This window comes from Zootermopsis nevadensis, unplaced genomic scaffold, assembly GCF_977971745.1.
Source record: "Zootermopsis nevadensis isolate Lab colony 2312 unplaced genomic scaffold, Znev_1.0 Znev_ptg000009l, whole genome shotgun sequence".
NCBI classification, from domain to species: domain Eukaryota; kingdom Metazoa; phylum Arthropoda; class Insecta; order Blattodea; family Termopsidae; genus Zootermopsis; species Zootermopsis nevadensis.
This window is the reverse complement of record NW_028259141.1, coordinates 3,594,873-3,621,604: the sequence shown is the minus strand read 5'-3', so window position 1 is coordinate 3,621,604 and position 26,732 is coordinate 3,594,873. Positions and strand designations below refer to the sequence as shown.

The 26,732-nt window shown below is 38.6% G+C and overlaps 1 protein-coding gene and 1 long non-coding RNA gene across 2 annotated transcripts; one reads left to right on the top strand and one right to left on the bottom strand.

Moving 5' to 3' along the window:
- Positions 1-5,681: 5,681 nt before the first annotated feature.
- On the top strand, positions 5,682-17,576 carry LOC147874375 (serine/threonine-protein kinase Sgk2-like). Its single transcript, XM_087345480.1, has 10 exons — positions 5,682-5,816; positions 7,258-7,751; positions 8,931-9,149; positions 10,263-10,381; positions 11,979-12,089; positions 12,902-12,979; positions 14,703-14,803; positions 15,276-15,426; positions 16,008-16,154; positions 17,404-17,576. Exons 1-10 carry the CDS (start codon positions 5,764-5,766, stop codon positions 17,449-17,451), a joined length of 1,521 nt encoding a protein of 506 aa, XP_087201606.1. The 5' UTR covers positions 5,682-5,763; the 3' UTR covers positions 17,452-17,576.
- Positions 16,482-22,818, bottom strand: LOC147874374 (uncharacterized). Its single transcript, XR_015534289.1, has 2 exons — positions 22,684-22,818; positions 16,482-17,945 (listed from the first exon to the last, which is right to left on the bottom strand). It is a non-coding gene; the product is annotated as an uncharacterized LOC147874374 (long non-coding RNA).
- Between the last annotated feature and the right edge of the window lie 3,914 nt (positions 22,819-26,732).

The following is a 26,732-nucleotide window of genomic DNA, read 5'->3' as shown; positions in this document are numbered from 1 at the left end:
TGTATCCGTGTCTGTGACCTTAGACCCCGAAATTTCCTCTCCGAAAATAAAGAACTTTTCATTGACGTCATTCTTTTATCGCGGTTGCGTTCCAGTGAACAGAAACCGGACTCGAACTCAGTGTCGAGACCTTTCTTTCCGTAATCTCCTATTCGAAACAAAAAACTCTAATCCTGGCGCCCTTCTTCTGTCTCGCTTAGTTTCCGAGCTACAGGAACCGCCCTTGAAGGAAATCGAACCCAGGACACGATTCCCCAGAGTTCTGACCTTCTGGCATTCTCTCATTAGTCAAAATGAATAATCGGGATTCGAAGCAAGGAAACACTTTTCCTCGCCCAGGGGCGATGGGTACAACAGTGCCCGGGCCCCTCAAAAATCGTCTTTAAAATTAAACAAGTTTCTCCGTGGCATCCCAACAATTACTCCATTGACACACAGAAGAAGGCAATGGCAAACAACTTCTGGATCATCTGCCAACAACGTATATGAACAGGTCCCAGTCCGAGAAAAGGATGGAAGGATCCTGTTCATATGGACCTGTCGTCAGACAGAACACTAAATAATAATAAAAAATAAAATACGACGTTATTTTTAAACAAGGGCAAATTCAATTACAAAATTTACTTCAAGCCTCTTTTCATCACCTTTAAATTTATTTCCTTTTACACAGAAAGTATTTAATATTAATTATTGACTTCGTATATTTAGGATGGAAAGTAACCAAATTATAACTTGTAGTAATTAAAATTTGTATTTCTTTAACTACAAATAATGTGTAAATACGAAATACAGTCGTTTTTATAAAATACGAAAACCTGCGCGAGAAAGATTGGAATTCGCAGAGCACACCTGTGACGCAGACGTGCAACAGTCTCGATTGGCATGCCATAAAGTTCATTTTTCATTTCTTATGCACGCCTGAATGAACCGAATTGAGCGCCTTTCTCACTGTTGCGCAATACGTGACGTCAGCGAAAGCCGATTGTGCCTGCTATTTATACCAACATAACCTGTGACGTAACAGTCAGTAGAAGGAGTGCAATACGGTTCATTCAGGCGTGCATAAGGACGGAAAAATGAACCTTATGGCATGCCAGCCGAGATTGTTGCACGTGTTCGTTTTTTATAAGATCACCAGCGTTTCATATTTACACATTCTTTGTAGTTAAAGAAATACAAATTTTAATTACTACAAGTTATAATTTGTAAGAAATCAAAAGTTAATATTAAATATTTTTTGTGTAAAAGGAAATTAATTTAAAAATAATGAAACGAGGCTTGAAGCAAATTTTGCAGTTTAATTTGCCCTTGTTTAAAAATAACGTCGTGTTTTTTTACTTTTTTAATTTTAAAGACGGTTTTTGAGGGCCCCGGGCGCTGTTGAACCCATCGCCCCTGCGACAGGGAAAATGTTTCCTTCCTTCGAATCCCGATTATTCATTTTGACCAGTGAGAGAACGCAGGAAGGTAAGAACTCTGGAAGAAGTGTCCTGAGTTCGATTTCCTTCAAGGACGGTTCCTTTGGCTCCGAAACTAAGCGAGACAGAAGAAGGGATCAGAGTTTTTTGCTTCGAAGAGGAGATTTCGGAAACGAAGGCCTCGACACTGAGTTCGAGACCCGACAAGGATGGTTTCTGTTGACGGGAAAGCACCCACGAGAAGAAATCGACGCCAAGGCAAAATTCTTTCTTTCGGAGAGGAAATTACGGGGTCTAAGGTCACGTACACGAAAACAGTCCTCGGTTCGAATCTCTGTTAGGATGTTGGTTTCTGGGGTCATTTTTACAGGCGTATTAAAGGACGCACGTTTAATGATGAGGCCTGTAAGCTAACGGGTGTTTCCGAATTAATCTGCTGATTTTGTGTGGTTATACTAGACCATGCACTTTTATTTATTCATGGTTTATTTAACGACGCAAGTTTTTACCCCCAAAGCTTCCTTCACTGTTTTGAGGCATTTGAGGACATTAGCCACGAGGGCTGAGATACACGTAGTTTGATGAGTAAATATGAGCTGCCAATACACTGTACAAATTTGCACAAAATGTGTCCAAAATTGGAATGTGCAGTTCAAAATTATTCCACCATACACACACATGACAGCAGCACTGTCGTATTTCCTGGTGGATCCCAATGAAGTCTGTGGGCCAGACGTTGGTAAAACTGGGAAAGGCTTCAGAAATGTCTGAGACACACAGGCTCATATATCAGAACTCAAACAGCTCACAAAATGCATTTCATAAAACTACCTACAAATCTGTGCACTGTAACTGTCACAGAAGTGCGGAACATCTTAGGTTTATCTAAGTCCTATGCTTCTTGGTTCCTATTTAGTATTTATTGGGTGTGTGATTTATCAAGTCCTTCACAGCCTTACAAGTGCCTTTTGACCTGACCAACTGGACCATTCCCTTGTACGACATTTAGAAGCACAAGCAACTTGCTTTGGTCTCTGGAGTATCAGCGTGCACATTCTATCCCTAAATATCGTTTCAAGATTAAACGTCCTAATTCTAGGCAAAACTTCACTGATTATACGGTCAAAAGAATCTGGGAGTCTAAAATGTCAAATTTCGGAAACTGTAGGTAATGTAGTCATAATGCTGATTGACTTTATTGATAGAGCTACCAAAACCGGTTGAACTTCTCTATTTCCCCGAGAGATGGCACAACGAGTATGAACCCTCCTCTGTTCATAGTACCAAGAATCCTCCATAGAGTGCATCCGCTACCGCACAATAATATTGATTTTAGTCGAAAGGTTTCGCCTGCGTGAAAGAACGCTGTAGGGAACACAGATTTTAAGATCACGAATGAAATGAGGCAGTGAAACCATTTACAATACTTTTACGAGCTGCATACGAACCTGTCCCTCTGATCCAGTAACCAAATCAGCCATATTTCTTCATTAAATCTGCCATGAACAGAGTGCACTGGAAGCCTTTTTAAAAAGTAATTAGATTTGTGTCAGTCCAGCGGAATTCGGCGTACTAATTCACAAAACTCTCTGTATTAAAATTGACAAAAAAAGAGAAGAGATTCTGGAACGAACTGTGGATTAATATAAGACACAAAATACAACTATAAAATTGTCAAGTCCAAATTGTAGGCATATATGAGAAATATAATACCCACCTATCATATATTAGCCAACATAGACATATGCTTATTTTGCATGCATCGCGTTAAAGAGCAAATGAGCGTAAGAACAAGTCATTTGTCTTTTATCTTTGAGTGCGCTTGGTCCAGCTTAGGTCGTTGCAAATATTGCGTCCCACTCAGAGGCCACGCCCAACATTTCGGAACAATTTCTTATTCTCACGGTCGGCAATTGTCAGCCCCGCGAAAACCCAAAGGTCGGAGAATCACCCGTTGTCGGCTGTCCGCGAATGCTTATCCGAATCACTCCGTATCTGGCGGCCATAGTCGATCGTGATCCTGGTTTTTTGTGGACTACGGGGCGAAGTTCCCGCCCTCTCTCTCTGCGTTCAGTCTGTTTCTGGGGCTCACCTAGCCTCGTATCCCGTGACCACCGAGGGTAAAGCAGGCCGTAGCGTGAAGACGCTTGAGCACAGGAACAATTATCGCATCAACGAATTATCTGACGCAGAATCGGAATCAACGCCAGAAAATTCTCTAACTTAACGAAAGTAAAACCACGAAGTACTCAAGACAAAGCTGAGAGGTTATCCAAGCGATTTTCAGTTCGAATCTCGTTCAAAGACACAATCCCCACCTTGTGGAAGGCAAAATCCTTAGCAGTTCCTAAGATCCATTTTCACATTCGCCCTGTCCCATTCACAATTCATAACAAACTTAGCATCCGCCATTTGAAGCCGCCTGTGAGATTAATGAAAATCTGTGGCTCCATATTCTAAAAAAAATAGATCCAATTCCTGTCCCCTCTTAAAACACGCCCAAAATATCGGCTTCATCCAATCGCAGTAAACTAACGCGTTGGCACCGGCTAACCCCAGCTTCCTGGTTCTTCTCAGTTACTTTATAGCAGGCACAGAATGTACTCCCGCGATCCATCATTCATAACCATCCTGTCATATTTAAATAATGGATACGCAACATTATCAGTTGATAGAGCGTTGAAGGAACAAGAATAAACACTACCTTATAAGTCGTGGTGAACGTTTTCTAACTGGTCTACCCATCAAACTACGTGTATCTCAGCCTTCGTGGCCAATGTCCGCAGTCAAGGAGGCCGTGGGGGTAGAAACTTCGAAGTCCTCCCTCTGTAGGCCTCATCTCCGCCTGGACCAGCAGCTTCAGGGCTCTGACGTCACCCCAGAGAACAGCCTAATTTCTCGATTTTGAGGCGAATAATCCAATTGTCGGGAGTTGGTAGTCAGTCCAGTGCTTCAAAAACATTCGAGTGCACAAGAACTTGTCAGTGGGGCGCATTTTCATACACTTTTTATTCTTATCCACCAAACTACGTGCTTTATTCATCCGCCGGTCGAATGCGGTAAATTATATTACCACAAAAACTTTTCCGATGTTTGAGTAACCACACAAATTGTACAGCGCTTTACTTTTGAGACATCTGGTGGCATCCGTGTTAGTCAACAGTAATACAGAACGAAGCTAGGATTTATCAATGGATTTAATGCTCGGAGCTTCTGAAAGTGCGTCGTTAAATAATCTATGAATAAATAAAAGTGCATGGCCTATTATAACCACACAAAATCAGCAGATTAATTCGGAAACACCCGGTAGCTTACAGGCTTCATCATTAAACGTGCGTCCTTTAATACGCCCGTAAAAATGACCCCAGAAACCAACATCGTAACAGAGACTCGAACCGAGGACTGTCTTCGTGTCCGTGACCTTAGACCCCGTAATTTCCTCTCCGAAAAGAAAGAATTTTGCCTTGGCGTCGATTTCTTCTCGTGGGTGCTTTCCCGTCAACAGAAACCATCTTTGTCGGGTCTCGAACTCAGTGTCGAGGCCTTCGTTTCCGAAATCTCCTCTTCGAAGCAAAAAACTCTGATCCCTTCTTCTGTCTCGCTTAGTTTCGGAGCCAAAGGAACCGCCCTTGAAGGAAATCGAACTCAGGACACTTCTTCCAGAGTTCTTGCCTTCCTGCGTTCTCTCACTATTCAAAATGAATAATCGGGATTCGAAGGAAGGAAACATTTTCCCTGTCGCAGGGGCGATGGGTTCAACAGCGCCCGGAGCCCTCAAAAACCGTCTTTAAAATCAAAAAAGTATAAAAAACACGACGTTATTTTTAAACAAGTGCAAATTAAACTGCAAAATTTATTTCAAGCCTCGTTTCATTATTTTTAAATTGATTTCCTTTTACACCTAAAATATTTAATATTAATTTTTGATTTCTTACAAATTATAACTTGGAGTAATCCAATTTGTATTTCTTTAACTACAAAGAATGTGTAAATATGAAACGCGGGTGTTCTTATAAAATCCGAACACGTGCAACAATCTCAGCTGGCATGCCATAAGGTTCATTTCTCTGTCCTTATGCACGCATGAGTGAACCGTATTGCACTCCCTCTACTGACTGTTGCGTCACAGGTTATGTTGGTATAAATAGCAGGCAACAATCGGCTTTCGTCACTCTGGTTCGAATTGTGCTTCGAAGAGGTTTTGGATTAAGTGCTTCGAGAACGAGATACTTTTGTGTTGCCTTAGTTAGCAAATAACTTTCGGAATAACTCGTGGATTTACGTTCTACGATTTAGTAACGATTTTGTGACAGTGTCTTGCACTCGCTCGATTAATATTTAAATTATGATTCAACCTTTGCTGCCTGTGGACATCGAGGTCTCCTGCTATCCACAAAGGTGAGCCAAGGGTTTCCTTTTTAATATTATTGCTCATTACATGTACAGGTTATCATTTACAATTGTGAGAAGGGTTATTGCAGTGACGCGCTGTCTCTTACGAAAGTTCTTCCCTTCTGGAAGCTGCCGGTCTCCGCATTCCTGCTCGGAATCTGAATCAGTTGCAGCCCTTCGATTAAAAATAGTCCTTTTGCTGGACGCTCATCAACTGCTGATGTTGTCTGCTGGGACGTGCACGTGTTTGTAAGGAAGATGGCTTCCCGTAATCACATTTTACGAAATTCTATTTTATTTGATTTATTTAAATTATTATTACAAACATTTTTATTTGTGCATTAACGTCCTATGCACTCGTGTGTTGTTTGGTCATCTCTTTCTTTGTAACCTTTTCAACTTGATTGTTGTGTTCGTCTCGCGTGCTGCATCTGTAATTGGCTATTGAATTTTTATTTGTAATTTCCTGTTTCATCGTGAGGATTGGTATGCAATTGTTAAACATTGTTGTTGTTGTGCTCCAAATACTGTCTGCATTTATGGTAAATAGTTCAATTTCTACAGCAATAGTAAAAAATTCGTAGCTCTTTTAATCCGAAGATGGTCCAAAGAATATTTAAGAATTCCGAATAGTCGCTGCTTACAGAGTAACCCTTAAACACGGAATGAAGCGTTAACTCGTGTAGGAACTCGCACTCGGTTCGAAGTTTCGTGAAAACTGTGAAGTTCTTCTTGAAGTTCAGTGCGGAGCAACGAAGCTTAGTAGCTTGTTGCTTTTGAGTTTGAAACGATGACGAATCAACTGACAAGTATAAAATCTTCATGTTAACTGAAGGAACGTAAATTCTGTTTCTGGGAATTGAAATCGTAGTTGCTTTCACCGAAAGCAAAGGAAACGTTCCTTTAATCCGATTTATCCTGCAGTGCGTCCAAGGATGAATAAAACATACAAAATATCTTATCCTTGGATTAATTTTTAGTATAACAACAGACGCCACGGTGGTCTAGCGGTTAGAACGCTGGCCTTGTAATCCTGGGGTCTCGGGTTCGATTCCCGGCGGTGCCCGAATTTATAACTTGTGTTGGGCAAGGCCGTGGTCTAGGCAACACGGAGTTTTCCTCCGTGGCATCCCAACAATTACTCCATTCACACACAGAAGAAGGCAATGGCAAACCACTTCTGGATCATCTGCCAAGAACGTATATGAACAGGTCCCAGTCCGAGAAAAGTATGGAAGGATCCTGTTCATATGGACCTGTCGTCAGACAGAACACTAAATAAAAATAATAATAACAGACTAATCGATCGGTCAAAGAGCAAAATATTAATAATATAAATATAAGAATACGTAGTATAAATCTGTATTCGAATTTCGTGTTGAATTTAAAGGGCACTGATGCTATAATAGCATTGGAAGGTAATAAGATGTATCTTTTTTGACTTCAGGTGCCTGAGGACCATGGAGAACGTTGAGACATTGATAGACGACCTGATTGGTGCTGGAAAGAAAGAAAAGTGTGGAGACCAAATATTAGCAGAACCTTTGTTTATGATATTAAATCATTTTGCTCGCATGGAGAAAGAACTGAGCGACCTTCGTGAGAGGAACAGAGACGTAGAGGATCTAAGAGCAAAAGTCAAGGACTTAGAGAATCAACACGTGATTGAGATGAGAATCACGCACGGAACCATAAACGGACTGATTCAGGTAGTCTCAAATATCATGGCCGAAAACGAGGATCTGAAACAGCAGATTCAGAGCTTTCGTGGCTGCCACCACCAGGAATTGGCGCCAGCCTCCAGTGAGAATTGGGACGAGGACTGCAGTGAGAACTGGGACGAGGACTGCAGCGGCCAGGGCGCTGACCAAGGCAGATTACATGAGGCCGACCTTCCGAGGCTCAAAGACTTCGAGCCGCTCCAACTTCTGGGGACAGGAGGCAAGTACGATTTCTTGTAGTAAAAACTTCGCAAATTAACTGTGGATTTCTCTGCTTAGAAAATATGGCCCTGATTTTGTGAACCGCTCCAGTAGCAGTAAATCAGCTGAGACAACAGCAATGTAAGTGGAAAGAATGGAGCTTAACCTCCGTCTAGGAACACTCACAATGAATATTTTAGACGTCAGTTACAAGAGTTACTCCATTCAGACATTTGCTAATATGAACAAGTGTTGTAGGATCTAAACTCAGAGCCAAGTCTTGATTAATAATGTTCCATAAAATTAAGCGTCAGAATATCTGAGAACGTTTATTGCTTCAAGAAGATGGTTGCAAATAGCTCGGGATTTTGTTCTGCCGAGCCTAAGGCAATCAAAATTTTCTGTCAACGACACTTTTCTCTTTCTGATGACCGATGATTGACATTCTTCTTGAATGTCATCTGCGAAATGTTGTTAGTGGAAATCGAGCCCCTACTAAAGGTACAGGGCCAGAGGAGGGAACCCACATTCAGAAATAACCCGCTTCTTCCTTTGATGTAATTGATATTTTAATTTTCTGTTGTGATAACGCTCTACTAAAATATTTCACGATCACCGTTGATAAATGACCAATAGATGGCGATACATATTGTACCTTTTTTCCTTTAACATTTTCAAGCTGAAAATTAGAAATTACTAAAAATGCTGTAGACCGTACGCTCTTGAACAACATTTCTTTATGGTTGAATATTGATTAATCAGATTGTTGCATGAAATTGGTGTGACTGGGTCAGTGACCCTCCAAAGAAGATTCAAAGCATAAACATTATAGGAGTAAGTGTTTAACAAAAATAATTCTGATTATATATGATGTATTATTACACATAGAAAATATCGCAGAGCTAAGTGGGATTTCTTTCTGTTTGTGTCACCCGACACGGCCATTTATAGAAGCTACTTAAGATTCGGGCTCTGATCTTTCAGAACGACGACACTGGTGGCGAGTGGTTTAACTGCTTCTTGGATAATGGGCCTGTGCAGAACGTGTATCGAAAAATATTACCTTTAGTCACGAAGGCTTGATATTGCACACACAACGTTTTACAGAATTCATGCTTAGTGAAGAGAGAGGGTCTACAAATATCAGAGCCCTTGTTGAGGACATAGTAACAGGAAACATGATTGCGTGCTGTTCCAGGTTATGGAAAAGTATACCTAGTGCGGAAGGTCGGCGGCGTAGATGATGGCACTAAATATGCTTTAAAGACGCAAGACATTAACGAAATTATGTCTTGTGAGGCTTTCCGCCAGCAATATCGTACCGAACGAGAGTTACTCGAGAAGGGCCTGGAGGCTCCATTCATGGTTGGGCTATATTATTCATTTGAGACACAATCGAACTTGTGCCTCGTACAAGGTGAGTACATTTGAGACGTGGAGTGAACAATACAGTTCACAGCAAACAAACCACCCCAAACCTAAATTTAGGAAAAATTTAATAAAATTTGTAACAAATAATTCACCACTATGCGCAAAAGTAAAATTCTGCAGTCTGAAAATTGATAACCACCTAAACTGGAAGAATCCTGCTGATCAAATGACTCTGAAGTAAAGTGTTACAGTCAGATACATGTTTCAGGTTGTCAGTATTGACACACTGAAATCAATTTCACCCACTATCAATCCATTATGAATCACAGAATAATTGTTGGGAGCAGATTAAAAAGGCATGATAATTCTTTTGGAGATTATTGTACTTATATGAATGATTAATCATCACAGTCATTAATGTGGTCCTATTAACAGTGGTTTCATTGTACAATTTTAATAATTTTTTGTCATAAAATCGATACTGATGCTTAGTTTTGCATTATTTTTGAAGCTTTCTAGTGTTCTGTCCCATCCTTGTATTTTAAGTATCGCTTGGCTTGTGTGGAATTCAGTACGTAAGTCGGGTCATTTGTAACTAGTCCATTATAACAGATTTCACACGGACTGCTTTAAGGGTAGAAATATTTTTTTCTAAGGGCAATGGTTTGTGGAATGCATGTAGCTAAATGTCGCGTCTTCTAGGTCAGTTCAGTTCGCTGCTCAGAGAGACAAGCTGTATGCATGTGAAAGTCTCCCACTGACTAATGTTTGTCACGTCCCACATACATTTCGACTAACAAGTGCTGTGTATCGTGGTATTGACACATATTTGTTCTGTTCATCTTCTGTGAGTCATGTTTACAGAGGAGTGGACAGTGTACATAGTAGGCCTGTAAAAATAAATTCCACTGCCAGTTAAATGTTTTTATAACACAGCACGGACAGTGACCACCATGTGGACCATAGGAAGAAGGGTAGGAGTAATATTTATCTTGACTGAAAACATCGTGTGAAGGGTGAACTATCTTTCAGTCTTGTGGAGAGCGTCATTTGGCAGTAACACTGTTTTCTAACTGAATATACAGCACAGTAGTTTGCACTGTCCTCTGGTAGCAGTGAGTGTCCTTATGGTAACTAAGTTTTGTTATTATTGTTCCAGACTATTATGCAGGTGGCAACCTGTTTGATCTGTTGTGGGAGTTGGGAGGAATGTTTACAGTTGATGAATCAAGAATGTACCTGGCAGAAATCATTGAGGCTGTGGAGTATCTGCATAAGGTAGGCAAACAGTCCAACTGCAGTTCTCTGCAATCAAATGTGTAAGAAGGTACTATAAAACCTGAAAGTGCTTGATTGATTGTGTGGCTACAGAATTTCAATGCGTGATTTATTCACTGCATACCAATCATTTACGATTTCTGTGGGAAAAGTCTGAAATACTAAGAAAGTATAGTAATTGTAGCTTATTTCCTATGAATAATTCTTTCAGCTCTTATAGGGGCACATTTGATTAGCATTGTCATGTTTATGAGGTCAACAACAGTTTTCTTCTGTACTGTGATTGGCTGCCATGGAACTTGTATGTTATTCACTTTTAGCATAACAGTATGCGGTTGCGTGGTCCCATTAGGCAATCTGTACTCTCCAAAAACTGTGATAACTTGGGGTGTGCCTGAGAAGAACTTGATCACTGGCAGGAGTGTGGCAACAGACCACACTAGGCACCATATTGATAGCTATGTGTCTTTCACCAGTCCTGTCTGCATTTTGTTCATTATCTCAGCTAATTACCTCGTGGTAAGAAGCGGCTGTAACACCATTAGCTTCAACCACGCACAGTAAAGAATTTGTCAACTAGGACTTTCTTAACTCAGACCATCATTATCTAATTTCTGGAAGTCTTTTCATTAATTAAAGAACTTTGACTGGTCGGATGTTTGGCATTTGAATCCAGAAAGTTTTATATCACATTAGCTGCAGTTCTGTAGTTCTCGCTTTCCGTGATGGCCTCCATCTGTGCCACTCCTCGAGAAGCTAGAAGAGCCCCCCTTCCCTCGCCTTGAATTGAGAAACTGAACGAGAATTATTTTAATAGTGTACTGTCCGTCTGGATACTGACATTTCCATTTACCCCTTTCTGTGAAGTCCCAGACTCTGTAAACTCCACTGTTGAAGCAGGGAAAGTTGCCCAGGTTCATCATCTGAACAAAAACTGATAACTAAAAATTAATAACATAAAAATGGAGCATACAATTGAATATTCTGTAGAACATCCCCCTTTGACTCATTCGAGTTCTTATATTTGCATATGGGATTAATGACAACCCATGCTCTAACAAGTTCCGTTTCACTTTTGTTAGTTTCTTGTTCTCTTTCTACTCGTTTCCTTCGTACGCTCCAAATTCTAATGTGTCTGTTTCTGTACATATTTTGTGTAAAGTGCAGGACAATGCCAATGTATTACATTCAGTATTGTATTCTTGACTCTTATGATATGAACAAAATCTGAAATAAAAATGTACAATCGTCACTCAGGCTAATGTACGATATTACTTTTGAAAATAAATTAAATGGTTTGGGTGGTGATGGTAAAGGTGAAGCTTCTCTAGCGCCTCAAACACCTTCATGCCAACCCTGTGCACATAAGAAACAAGGTAGATCCTCACTCATAATCATGGTTGAAGCCACAGCTACAGTTCAGTTTGGTATTTAATTTTATCAATAACAGTAATAAATATGACAGCTTAGTTCAGGTGATATGTAGCAGAAAAGCAAAATACTGATACTGCATTTCACTACCACAATAAGAATGCAAAATATACCATATTTTATCCATTCTGTACAAGGAATTTATTTGTTAATTTGTTTCTTTCAGCTTAGAGTCATACACCGCGACCTAAAACCAGAAAATATATTGGTGGACATCCAAGGCCACATTGCTGTTGCGGATTATGGCCTGTGCAAACAGTTTGTCTGCTCTGAAGAGGTAAATATTATATCCACCTTATCTTCTGTTCAGTGTACGTACAAAGACACATGAGCTGTGGATGCAAGCGCTAAGTGGACCGCTGTCCATCAGGCAGTGCCCTTTATTTGAGGGAAGTCAAAGTACAAGACCCATAAAGAGTCGACATGTTTCAGGTGCCTTAAATTTGACCAGTGTGTGTTTAAGTATAGTGTAACTAAAAGATGTCGCAAGGCCTGTGACTTTTACGGGATAAACTTGAAGTGTACGAGTATAATCTCTCCTGAAGTTTGGTAAGTAATTGCTGTTATTCTATTCAGAAGCCATTAATATCTTGTCTAGGATACCCAGCATTAGAGGTCTAAGAAGCTTAAACATGTGCCTTACTTTCAAAAAAAGGGTAATACTGGATACTGAAAGTTATAAGTCTTCTTTATTTCACACTACAGTCCTTGGTGGACCCTGGGGTCCTTAGTGTAAATAATAGTTGATGATAAATTTTGTGGCACATACAGGCTACTGAGTAGTGTCGCAGTTAAAGGATATTACGTACAGTAGGTTGGACGTGTAGGTAGAGAAGAAATGCTGCAAAATGTTTCTTGGAAAAAGGCAGCTTCAGAAACCATTAAGGAAAAGAAGCATAGCATTAAGAGGGATGTTACTGAAATGTATTTTGAAGGCAGGAGGTGAATGGAAGTCGCTCAGGACTGTGTCCAGTGGTGGTCTTCACTTTTTGATATGATCAATTTTCTTCTCTGTTACCAGACACTTTGTAGTTGTTTTGTGCCCCAAATTCCTGTCACAGTTACTAAAATTGTTGTTTCCATCTTCAGGGTGATCGTGCGTATTCGCAGTGTGGCACAAGTCAGTACATGGCGCCAGAGATATTCATCGGCGAAGGCTACAGCTATGTAAGTTTCTTGTCCATTAACAGTATGATAATAATGAGCTCTTGGTTTTATGTAACTGAACCTAACGCGTGATTAATGTAAACTAACAAGAAAACACATTATAATAATCTGAGGGTTTGGAGCCACAAGCAGTAACTTCATGGAATTTGTAAGGACACGTGCATAAACTAGTCGATACAGTGCGGTGCAGTCAGCTGCCTGGCATCTGGCATGATGACATGCATTTTTGTCATATAAAGGAATTTGAAAGCCAAGTACTAGCCAGTCACTGAAATTGAAAATAAGTGTTGTTTAGACTTTTTTCCTTATGTGACTCAGCATGAAAGTAGCTTTAAGTGTCTCCCTGTGTCGTGTTACACCCAAAAACAGAAAGAAAAATGGTGTAGCCATCACCAAACTTCAAGCTTCAAAGCCATGGAAATACTTCATGTTCTTTGGCTCACAGCTCCAAGTTACCAGTACGGCATTGTTAGTTTTGCTACATATCGAGTTCTCAGCTGTCTTTACTTGCCTGGGCTCCAGTGTTCATTGTTGCAATGTCGTAGACTTTTGCTGTGACCACGTAGTATGTAATTTGGTGGCGGCTACTTCAATGACTCATGTAAAGGATGAGATTCAAAAACAAAATATTCTGGGTGTACACGTGAGATGTATTCCATTTCATGTCAGTCCTCACAACAAGGAATTCAGGGTTGACTGTAGCCAATTCTAACAAAGTGGAAGCCACTGTTGGCACTGCACAACATCCTGATGTACCCCCAAAAGAATCCTATAAGGGGATGAAGTTCATGTACACAACGTGGCCAAGTCATATTCCCACCCTTGCCAATAAAATTCTCTGAAAACTTTCGATTCAAGACTCTATCAGTTACTTGTAAAAATGTGGAGGAATTCTGTCTTGTTGCAACAGCGTGTCAATAGGACACTCTTCTTCCAAGGTGGGCGGCGAGGGATTCCTCTGCTTAAGATGCCATTTTAACAACTGTGAGTGTAGCACATCTTGTGCAAAGATGGAAACTAAAGCAGCACGAATTAAAAACTTGCTCATATGAACTTCTCAAATGAAATTAGTTCATATTCCCCTGCCTCTCGGTTCACATTGAATTGGGATGCGTTACATGCTCACTCTCTGAATGAAAAAAGGACTTGACCTGAAACACAAAGAAATATTTGTGAAAACTTGTTGCAGTAAACAGTATTGTTGGAGGACGGCAGTTCGGAAGATATGAAGCGAACATAGAACATTTCTAGGTGTTTTCATTGCAAAACTATAGAAAAATGTTCCTGTTTCCTTTGCCTTTTTTGTCTGTCCTCTTCTATAGCAGTTTGATAAACTCTGAATGGGTTTTAATGGCTTTGGATAATTTTCTGGATTTGACTGTTGATGTCATTTATGTAGCTGTATAATGTCAGTTGTAAGCAGTGTTTAATAACGTGTTTTTACAAGGTTCTGACTGAGCACTCAAAGAAAACCACAAAAAAATTCATCACAATCTCTGGCTGGCTAAGAATCAAACTGATAGCTGTAAGAAGTAGGTAAAGGAAGGAAAATCATTATCAAACTTAGGAATGTTACACATTATCCTGGAGGCAAGAAACTAAGAAACAATTCACTCTAACCACAAATTTTCTGTTTGTGGAGAACCTTGTCGAAAATGTATAAGAGTGTGGTGAAACAGAAATGTCTGATTGCAGCTAATACCTGTAATTTTAATTGTTGCAGGAAGTGGACTGGTGGAGTGTTGGAGTCACTGCATTTGTAATGATGGTCGGGCACAGGCCCTTTGAATATGATGAACATCAAAATGATTCAGCACTTTGTTGGTAAGTATTTTGCATTTGGAAAGAGTTCTGATGTATGTGTTTGCTGTGAACATCATTTTCCTTTGAACACATTTCAGTACAAATTAGGTCATTGTTAATGGATGACCGTCTGTTGTCATGAGAGTAAAATTGGTGTACACGCTTGAAACCTGAGGAGAATTAACCATAGGCGGAGGAACCAAATGCAGTTCCAACTATGACCACAATCTTTAACGAAGGAAATTTGTGCTGGTCAGAGACTGAATGTAAGGGACAGATAGGAAGGGTTCCAGAAGCTGAACGCTTACAACGTTTAACATTGACCATTTTCCTTATCTCTTGCATGACCTATGTCAGAGATTTACATGAAAATCAGACATTGTCTAGGCCACTTATGGCAGCTTTGAGAAGCATTACAAACATTAATTGTGAAAGCATGTTTAACAAGTACAGTCTTTTAAGGCAAATATAAGAATGAACCTCTCTCTTGCAGCAAAATATTGCATGACAAGCCTGACATACCTTTGTGGTTCTTGGACTGTGAAGTTGACCTTATTGAAAGAATGTTGAAGAAGAATCCAAGACTTCGCTTAGGTGGAGGGAAACGCGGAGCTCAAGAAATCAAAGAACATCCATTTTTTGACGTGAGTTCTTTTACCATATCTGTTATATACAATAGGGTGTATGTACACTTTTAAGTTCTAAACTGTGCCTAAGCAAATTAACAACAGTGGGAAGATCCACACAGTTTGAGTTTATTGACGCTGTTTCTAGACAATTTGATTCTTTAAATCTTCAGTCAGCAAAAATTGTGATGTACATCCCGAGCAGAACGACTTGCTTGTAACAGATGCCACATGCCTAAGACTGAGTGCATAGCAATATCACAGTAAAAGGTTTACTATCACGGTGGATAATGTACTGCTGTCTCATCAGTATTTTAGGACTCTCAGTACTTTCTATAAAATTGCCAACAATTTACTTAAAACCTTGACTGCATGACTGTGTGTCTAATCTCTCTCCCGGTAAGTGCAATATTTTGAAATAAATTGAATTACGGACTAAAATTTGTAGCCAAACTCAAGCATGTATTTCAATATCCTTGTACTTTCAGCACAACTAAAGAATCTTTTAAAATGTGGTGCTCTCACTTCTACTATACCAAGTTTTACTTTGCAATTAGTATTCTGGTACATATTAGTAATGTTTGTGCTTCGTCCTACAGGGCATAAACTGGGGCGACGTGTCAAAAAGGCAGTTACGGATGCCACATTCTCTGGATTTTGAGTGGGAGGGCGTCAGTGACATTAAACATCTTGGAGAGGACAAGGTGTCATTTCTGTCGCCAGGCGATAAGAGTGGCAACAACGAGGTGAGGGAAAGTGATTTGTCTGAAGTTCTGTTATGATTTGCATAGCAATAAGGTTTATTAGCAGTGCCAAATGTTGCACTATACCAACTATAATGCTTTTACGGTCTTAAAACATAATGATGTTGTGTTTGTCCTAAGGCCTTGGCTAGTATTTGCGTGTGTGAATGTGTATTGTTTTATTGTAACTGACATCTTCACATTCCCAAAAGACATTCCTTGCTCTTGACATCCCGTCACTTTTAGTTTGGGTGGGTGGGGTGGATTGAATTCATGTGCTGAGGATAGGGTCCAGTGGCTGACTTACGAACAGAATGAAGAATTTTCAGGTTTCATAAAAGCAAAGCATTTTTATTAGCTGATCTAATATTAGTTTCTCAGGAAGGAGACTGTTCCACGGAGTTAGTTTATTATGGGCCAAAATAGAAACAAATATAAGTGCATATATTATTACCAATTTAGATCACAAAAATTGGTTAATACAGAATGAACCAAAATGTTTCAGTGCTTTGTCTCTTTGAATATAGTAAACTAAAGAAAGAAAGAAGGAAACAGCAGAAATTAAATTTCAAAACTTTATTAAACTCCTGTAACAACAAACACTGCAGAGTTAAGTGGGAAATTTTAACATGGAGTAGCAGGACATTGAGATAAATGACTCGCAATCATCTGCAGTGAACTGAAGTAAGGTAACTCAAAGAATTTTGAGATGTAGGTCTGTAAGTCAATTGTTCACAGAGTGAAAGTTGCTTCTGAATCACAGCATCCCAAAGACGTAATTTCTGGTTGATGACTCTCAGAATACAAAATGAGATGAACAGAGCATGTACAAAATTAATTTTCATTGCCTTAAAATTTTTTGGTACATAGTCCCATTATCATAATCTCTTAATTAAGACATCTGTTTTTATTTAACACAATGGCAGGTGTCCTTTCTTTGTTTCTTTCTTGTTTCCTTCATCCCATGCCTTATTCTACACCCTGATTTTTGAAGGAGACAGCCTTGTTGCAGTGTTATTAGAAAGGCTGACTGTCAGCTAGCTCTTAGTGTGTTAATGCATCACATATACAGTGGCAGCACTGTATCTACGTACTAAGCGCTTGAAAGAAGAGCAGCGTTACTTTACTGTTTACATTTTATCACCTTCTTTTAATAAGACATACTTTATTATCTTATCAACATCATATTAGGTAAGTTCCAGTACATTTGAATTTACTTGCTAATTTTTTAATTTTGTTATTGGTATTGCAGGCATGCTCTTACATCAATCCAGGCTTGAAGGCTAATGGATCGCACTGAAGAAGAAATTCTCGGCAATTCTGAAGTTTTGGCTCCTTCCGTTTATTGGAATTGAGCTTGTAACATAACCAATTTTATATTTATTTTAATTTTGTACAATAAATGATATTTACCATTGAAACATACACTTGAATATAAACAGATTATTGGATAAACAGCTACATGTTTAACCATTTTTATAATTTGTAAGTTTTTCCAAAATATATTCTTATATCTGTGTGTATGTCATCAGTTGACTGTCGCAGTATTATGCAGCAATGAAGACAATTATGTGACATTACTAAATACTTGTAGGAAAACTATTGCAGTTAGAACTCCATTCTTCACAGGCTGCATCCATCAGACTAAGACGCAAAACATTCAGAATCAGTTCCTTTGCAATTTTCAATCCACTCCAACTGTCAGCAAATTACTGTAGTTGAGGCAACATGCTTTATTTCCTATGGCACCGTGTTTTGGCTTCCTCAGGAACACAAAGGGAATGGGTGGAAAACCTGGAAACAAAACTACAATGTTAAGGGAATCATTCTTTAAAAGGAATTGTTTCCAATATATCGTGGTATGAAGGATTATCAAGAGGGGCAAAAGTTGCGCCGATCACAAGTAGTGAAGGCAGAGGCAGACACATGATGGGTTGAATAACTGCAAAGAAACTGCTGCTGACACTCAGGAACATGCGAGTTAATACAAAAGAACACCTTACATAAAATGAATGCACTTCTCGTAATAAACAATGCTCGAGAAGCAAACAATACTTGCTGAAACAGAACACAGCAGAAATGTAATTAAGAGGGCAGTAGTTCCAGTGATCTTTTGTTCCTAAGTACTCACTTACCATTCTGTCAGTAAATGACTTTGTGGGTTAGCTCTTAGATGCTTCAAGTGAGCAGGTATTTTTTATATTAAGATTGGTATACAGTAAATATCTCTCTGTATTCATTTTACCTCTACTTAAGTGTTGCAATTTTATAGTTCTTGGAAGGTGTTGATGGCAGAAGCAGACCTCTGGATGGAGGAACTTGATATAATGATACTAAGTGTTTCGCTTTGTTCCCTCTAGAAAGATCTGAAGAGTTTCTGGTCATTAGATACCAAAATGCAGTGAAATCTATGACTGATATCTTGATGGTAATAATGAATGGACACTGCAAAAGGTGTCATAATACTGCAATGTTGTCTGCTGTTATACCATAATTAAATAATGTTTTGATGAAATTACAGTAATTCCAGTACAGTCTTTCACAGCTAAGAGTTTTAACTCTGTGTTGCTGCTTTTTCAACGTGAACATGGCCTTTGCAGTTGTTCCCACCTTGAGAACTTTAAGTGCGTCTTCATACTGGCAACAAAGAGTTTGTCTTGATGCCAAGTTTTTCATACTCCAGATGCATTCATACGCCAGGCGATGAAATTAATTATGTGTCATGACACAATAATATGAAGAATAAATGCAGATTAATTGCCTGACACCTGCAATAGATAATATATGTGCATGCATTTCAATTAAGGATTGTGATCTACTCCTAAAATCAATCCAAGATGAATCTCGTATAAACAAATGGTCACAGGTGCCTTGTGAGAGGCTGCAGCAATGAAGCATCAGTTCGAAAGTAATATCTGGATGGGAATAATTGGCGATCACATTAAGAGTTAGTGTTAAAACTCTTAGGGTGTCTTATGTACATTTTCAGTAGAATTACCTTGAATACTATTGGCTGTACCATTGACAGTGTAAAAAACTGTGGTTTACGCAAGGCTCAGCTCCTGTTCATTTTACCTGCAACATAAAGTGGCTTCTGGCCTCTCATCACACACATTGATGGATGAGATAAACCAAATTGACTGTGTGGCCTCTGTGGCCCGATTTCACATCTACCACCTCCTACCTGTGGGGGAATCTGAACGGCATAATTTTGTTGGAAAGAGTCAACATGAATTACTACCTTTGGCATTTGATTCAGTGGCTGGGACAACAGTAGCACATATGACTGGAATTTTTCATTGCACTACTATCAGGAATTCTTGGTGCATCAGTGGTCATTTATGCACTCAATGGAAGAAGCAGCATTTTCAGAAAAAGAATTGGGGGGGGGGGGAGTCTTTTTAAAAGTTAAGATGCTGTTAAACTATGCTTAAGTACAAAAATGAATGTGCTTTTAATAAGCTGTTTTACTTGTCTCATTTGATTTACTGATGCTTCCAAGTCTCACTAATCAAGTGGTTGCAACCCTATGTTTATAATAATTTTTTGGGTTTCCTTTAAGAAAAAAACACAATCATTATGTTTGATGCATACAATTAAGAAGAACCAACTATTTGGTCATTTCTAATTATCTGCATAAGTTACCCAAAACACTGATCTAGAAGACATCCTATTGTTATATTTCAGAAGAATTATATAAGTGCTTAATGATGCACTTGCCAATAATTTGTGTCGTAAAAGAGCTTACCTTTTCCTCCATATATTTTTACAGTACCATTTTATGTACAAACTTTCATATAAAGTATCCTCAATGACTTTCATGTAGTCGGGTTATCTTGCATGAGGCATCTTTGCAGATTACAGACGTTTAAAATACCACCTGTTAATATATCCACTTAACCAGTCAAGTGCAGGAGACTACGAGTTGCATTTGAGAAATCACTATTTCCAGCCAAAGAGTGGAGGACATATTCTTTAAAACTGAAATCAATGTTCTTCCTCTCCAATTGTGCAGACAATTAAAAAGCAAATTTCCCACATGCCTGTTTCAATCACATTTACATTGGGAGAATAACAGGGACATGACTGGAACCTGCAGCAAACATTCTAGGTGTTGAACAGTGCAGCTTTTGTTGTTTTCCTAATCATGTTGAATATTGCCAAAAGATGTTTACAGTAGGAAGAAACAATCAGCATTCTAATACACAGAGTTTAAAACTGAGACTTTGTCTCTCTATAACTTTAAAATAACATTTTGTACTGTGATGTTTCCTTTGGTACAATGAGAGGTCTAAATACAAATTTATAGAATCAAAACTCTATCCAAGAAGACATTCTAAGAAGAAGATTCTAGATTTGGTGTGGTAGGAATAAGATTCATATTCGAAAATAAATTAGGATTTGATTAGCCAAGAACTTCATTGCGTCTTCAGTTTCCCACGCATAAGGTCAATATGAATGTAAATTTCTCTTTGCATAAGAATCATGGTTTGAGGTTGTCTCAGCAAGATTTAAGTGAGTGATCAGCTTCATTCTCCAGGTGATATACATTGTGAAAAGGAACTCAAGGACTGAATAGGAGATTGGGTGGACTGCAGAGCTGGCCTGGATGTTGTTGATGAGAAAATTCCTGCTCTTTTCATGAATGGAATCCCAGTTATCCATCATGCCCATTCCATCCAGGCTCCTACATTGAGAAATGGGGGTTCATGAATGTAGTTGCATTACTGTCTTATTCAGCAGCTAAAATTGCAAGGAACTTTATCACAACACCTTCAAAATGTGTTGTATTGGTACATAGATCTCTGTCATGCCCTCCTCTTTCGTTCTGCTTAACACCTCATCATGCTTTCTTGTAATTAAAAAACACATTTATGCGATTCTGAATGACACGATTGGTTTTTAACGACGAAATGTCAGTGTTTTAATTTAATTTGCATTTAAATTGGTGTTCCTGTTGAATACCAGGGTGGTATTCGTGAATGAGCAAGGTTAACAGTTGTGGATTCATAACCTTAAAACTTCCTAATTTTCATCAAGCCTGTCCTGTTCTTCCTGATGCTTCCAACGATTCTGTACGAATCTTTACAATTTGGTGACTAATTGCATGAGGTAAGTTAAAATGGTGTGTGTTACTAGTAAGTCAATATGTGTGAAATTCCAACTTCATGGCAGGTTAGGTGAGTTAGTTCAATTGAAAAAGTTTGATAGGCTTACAAAAAGTAAATAAACCTCAAAAACAAGAACGGGTAAACGTGGTCATTAACTGCAAGAATATTTCTGATATTTCTTTCATACTCTTTAAGATATTTACAAGTTGTCTTGGACCCAAAATTCAAAAGCTATGGTTGGCAAAGGAATAAACCAACCAGTGAATCGGAATGCAGGATGCGAGTGATAGCAAGGGAATGAAGGAAGCTGATGGTCATACTCATACAAGAGGCATATAGTATATTCGTTGCAAGGCTGTTATACTTTTATCCGCATTAATGAGATGAAAAGGGAAATACACATCTTTACGTGGGGCACTGAAATGGTAGAGTGAGTACTTTATAGTGACATAACTATTGCTCTGTAACAGGAAACATGCTATTATGGTATAAAATTTAGGTTATGTTAGTTTCAGGTTAAAACTTTGTTAGTTTTGATTTTAAAAGTAATTAGTTGTGTTGATATTACTGGTCCCACTATTTAAGTAAAGAGCTTGCTTATATTTGCACGATGTTTTGATGCCTTTAGTTATCCATACATTGGTTTCAGACAATTTTTTCTGTCTCAGTAGCAAAACTTTTTTCAAATATGATTAAAAAGATGTTTAGAAAAGAACTGAACTTTGAATCTATATCACGATCACTGAGTATTAATTTCCAGTCTTCACTACCGATTCGTATAAATTCATTTATAAAGTGACTTCATTTATCACTCCAGTTACCTTTTTATCATTGCGAAAGTTAGAAATACGTTTATGCTTTTTATAACTAATAGCTGAGCATCATGATCAGACAGCCCATTTATTACCGGTTTAATTGAAATGAGTTATAACCTGAAACTATCTACAAAAATATTAACAACGGCAGAGTTGGAGCTATTAAGATTAAATGTTACTGAAAGAGAATTTAGACATTGCTTACGGCAGCTTTCAGAGAGATAGTCAACATTTATATCCCCACAGAAACAAATTCCGTTTTCGGTTTGAAAAGGTAGTCTATAATGCTGTTTAACTTGTTAATAAATGTTTCAGTCACCTGTTGGTGCTCAGTATATTGCTATAAAACAATTTAGACAAATTAGTATCAAATTGTACAGCACGGCATTCTACGATTACATTATTACAATATCCTATTTCAGGTAGTGTCTTCCCACACGTTGTTGGAATCGACTAGGCTTCAAAATATTTCTTTGTACGTCAAGAGTCCGTTCGACTCTATCACGGAGATATTTAGTGACTTCGTAATAGATAGAGACGAAAATCTTGGTGGCTTTGGTTGCTCTCCTCTGAGTTGTAGCGCCGTGCAGTGTGGAAGAAGCTTACCAAGGTTTAAGTGGTCCTAGCTGCCTTCATCATCGCCTTGTTCGTAAAGGCAGCAAGGACATATGAAATCTTGGTAAACCTGTCGGACCCAGCGTTTTGAAACCGTAATACCCAACTTAGTGTCTTACGTTGGCAATAGTATCCTGCCACACTGCTGACTGTTTCCGAGAGCACTCTGGTGGCAAGAACAGTTGGAAACACCTGCTGTTTGGCCCAACCATTTAGTTTAGCTGCTTCTCTGCAGCCATTACGGTGCTTTGAAGATTTCTAACCTAACCGTTAAAGTTTAAGGCATTTTCTGCTGTCTTTCTGCCTTCTTTAATTCTGTGTTTGAATTTGAAGAGAATATAAAAGACAGCTTCAGCTAAACTCTTGCCTTTTCTTTTTTTTTTACCTTTCCCTCCCTCCCGTGTCGTGGTGGTAGAGCAGTATTCGAACTTCGTGTTAGTTTACTAGCTCTCACCCAGAGTAAATTGCTCGACCTGCAAACGCGCCTGATTCTTTCCATAATCTGGTGCTAAGGAAGAGCATACACACCCATTCTCTTATTTTTATATGTGTTGTATTTATGTGCATTATGTATATGTGTTGTATTTATGTGCATTATGTATTTGCCAGTAAAATGTAACAATTTAATCAAAGCAAGGAAGTTCGTTACTGCCACTAAAGTTTGTGTGTTATATTAAAGCCAAATAACTTTGAGAGAAACTGCTCCAGTGCCACTTTGCCCACCACAAATCTCCAGGATGATCTGACATGCGACTGGTATGAGAGCCAAGACAAAGTTTTTTCAATGATAAAACCTTGCACATTCTCTGGATGATGCTAAATTCTTAATCCACTTTCAAAGCAATAGCATAAAATAAGTATAGATATGCAATGAGTACACCAAACTAGACGTCTGTTTTCAGATCATATCATGTATTGAAACCTTATTAAATAAATATGAAAAGGGTAATGGTTATTGTTTTCAGTTGTGTGGCTAGTAGTGTGCTACCAGTCTGCTAAAATTTGAGGAATACGTGATGTTTTCTCGTCTGCTTTCCATACAATCTTTACTGTTTGCTTGAATGTGGCTATCAATTATGCAGCCTGACTGCTACACCATTTGATCACATTTTCATGCACTAGAGGAGCAGAATGTTTCATCACTAGACCAGAGGTTCCAGCCTTCGCATTCATGCTTGCTTCAGAGAAGAAAAAAAGAGAATTTGCCGTTTAAGCACAGAACGACTGTGACTCAGTTGAGCTGTGTTGTGTCCAGGTACTTCTCCTTTCACAAAAGATTCTTGTAATGATGGCAAATTAGCCCCTTTGTTTTAAGAATATTATTTTTGTTATCCTTATACTTTTTGGTACTAAAGAGTGAGTTTGTGGGAAGTAGATAAAAATGTTATTAAAGATATTTTTAGAAGAAACCGTTGTTAAGAAGAAAATGAAAATAATAGAATATGGGAGACTCAGCCCACCTTCACCCAGCCTTAAGAATGTATGTAAGGACAAGTAAAGAAATGTACTCCAGGAATTTTATGTTTTGCTGCATTACCCATGGTTAATGGCTTGGAATAATCTGAAAAAACTGCCTAGATGGCCATGCTTGCTGCTTGAAGAAAGTCTAAATATTTCTATTTGAGGTGCCTCTCCTAACCTCATAACTTCACAAAAAATAAAAAATATAATGGAGAAATGTTTAGATGATTGAAAGGGTTGTCTGTTGCCATTTAGAGGTTATTGTAAATATGAATCACTCCTTGATAGAGGCAACTATATAGAATCTTCGCAACTGCTAGAAGATTATGATCCTCTCCTGAGTGACCACTTAGAGGCAGCCACTGTTTTCAAGGGCACATCTTCGGTCTTTCAGAATGATTATATCATTTCAGGAGACAGACATACATAGAGACGATATGTTTGCAGATGTCGACACATTTCCTACATTAATTAGTTTGTATCTACTGAAGCGAATGTAGTTCTAGCATTCAATTTAAAGTCTCTTATATTTGTTACCAGTTCTTGCTGTCTTTGTGTTCATTTCAACATCACACTAATTTTGAACATTGTCCATTGTTCGACATATATACATTTGAATGTTAGTTCTACTCATTTCTTGTGATGACTGGGTATTGGCTGCAGCAGTTGGGATCGTACCATGAACCCTTTCAATACCAAAATACCTTAGGATCGTACCACGAACCCTTTCAGTACCAAAATACCTTTTAATATTAAACTTGTGTCTTAACTAACAGACTTATTCTAGAATTCTAAGATGGGGTGCAGCATTGAGGTTCAAAACACAGTATTTGTCTTAATTAAGAGTTATTAACCTTCACCAGCGATGTGTTATGGAATATGTGAGGTCTAACTGGCCATATGTCAGAGCAGCTTGCCATAAATTATTAAACACCAGAGTCAATGTTCAGGAGTAGAGACTTAAACTTAAACACCAAGTTAAGACTACTCAGATGTTATATTCTCTCTGCTTTTATATGGCGCTGAATCGTGGACGTTGACTGAAGCTTCTTCAAAAATTTGGAGGCCTTCGAAATGTGCTTGTACTGACGTATTCTCAGAATTTCCTGGATTGACCGTGTAACCAACAAAAAAGTTCTCGAGAAACTCCGCAAAGACGTCGAGGTTGTTAAAAACATAAAGAAGAGAAAGTTGGAATTTTTCGGTCATATCATGAGAATTAGTGACTGATACATGCAGCTTCTACTGATAATCCGGGGAAAAGTATTCGGGAAGAGGGGACCTGGCAGGCAAAGAATCTCCTGTCTTCAGAACCTAGAAACTTGGTTCTCGATGTCCCCTGGAGGGCTGTCTCAAGTAGTAGCCAGTAAAGCTCAAATTGCTCTGTTGATCGCCAACATCCAGAATGGATAGGCACTTTAAGAAGAAGAAGAAGAGTCAATGCTTGGCCTGCACTCATGTAGTATGGGAGGTTTAAATATCTTATTCCCAAATGGGAAAGGTTAAAAGTTTCTTTCTGTGTTGGATTAGATTTGTAGTGCAGTGTCATCATAGATTGGATATAAGAATTTGATCTTGTAAATCCATGGCTGTTATATTTGCCATGGCCAGGCCACATGACATTTTAAAAAAACATTTTGTGTAAGCAAAATTTGTGCGCTTATTAAGAGACAGAATATGGGACCTAGTAAGAAAGAAAACAGGTCTCTGGTAATTTACAATTTACAATAAAAGTAGTGGGAAAGAAAAATACACACACAAGCATGTACTCAGGGGGCTAGAAGATGTGCAAATGATAAAAGATCGTCATCTGGAAATTTGAGGATGTCAGGGAATACGGAATATAGGACTTGAGTTGTGTGTAACAAAGAAAAGGCTATCATTATTTATTTTCTAAATAAAGTTTATATCATTTGATTAAATGAATTAATTTCCCTGATGCCACTGATGATGTCCTCTTGAGGTTGAAACGTGTATGGCAATAGTGTCTTTTTTATAGTGTTAATAGTTGTTTGTTTGCTTATTTTATATTCTAATCACTATTTGTTACCAAAGGATAATGTACTAACCTTGTCCAGGAAACTTCAGATGATACATGCTAGGAATATGTGAAGTACATAAGTGTGTTTTGTTTCCAACAAGTGTCTTGGTTGAGTTTGAGGGCTTGAAGGTAATCACTCACCCCCATGTAGTGCCAATAGTAAGAATGTATGGAACTACAGTTCCATTTAGTCATATCTGATCATAGGTTGATTACTTAAAGCACATGGATATGTTTTCATACCTTAGTCATCAATAAAGTACACGAATAACTCTACCGTCTTTACCTTTTTCATAAACTGAGCCACGGGTGGGACTTCAAAGATACAGGTAGATTCTCACGGTTAGTAGGAAAACTCAGGGAAATGACAAATGCATGTAAGGAAAGTATTAAGTATTATGTAAGACTTGAGGTTCTCACAGTGGTGAGTATGAAGATTTCCGTCTTCTGGGTTGTTGTGCTGTGTAGTCTGGTCGATGTTAACCATGACGGAGGCAGTATGACCTCTGAAACATAGGTTAACATCGACCAGACTACA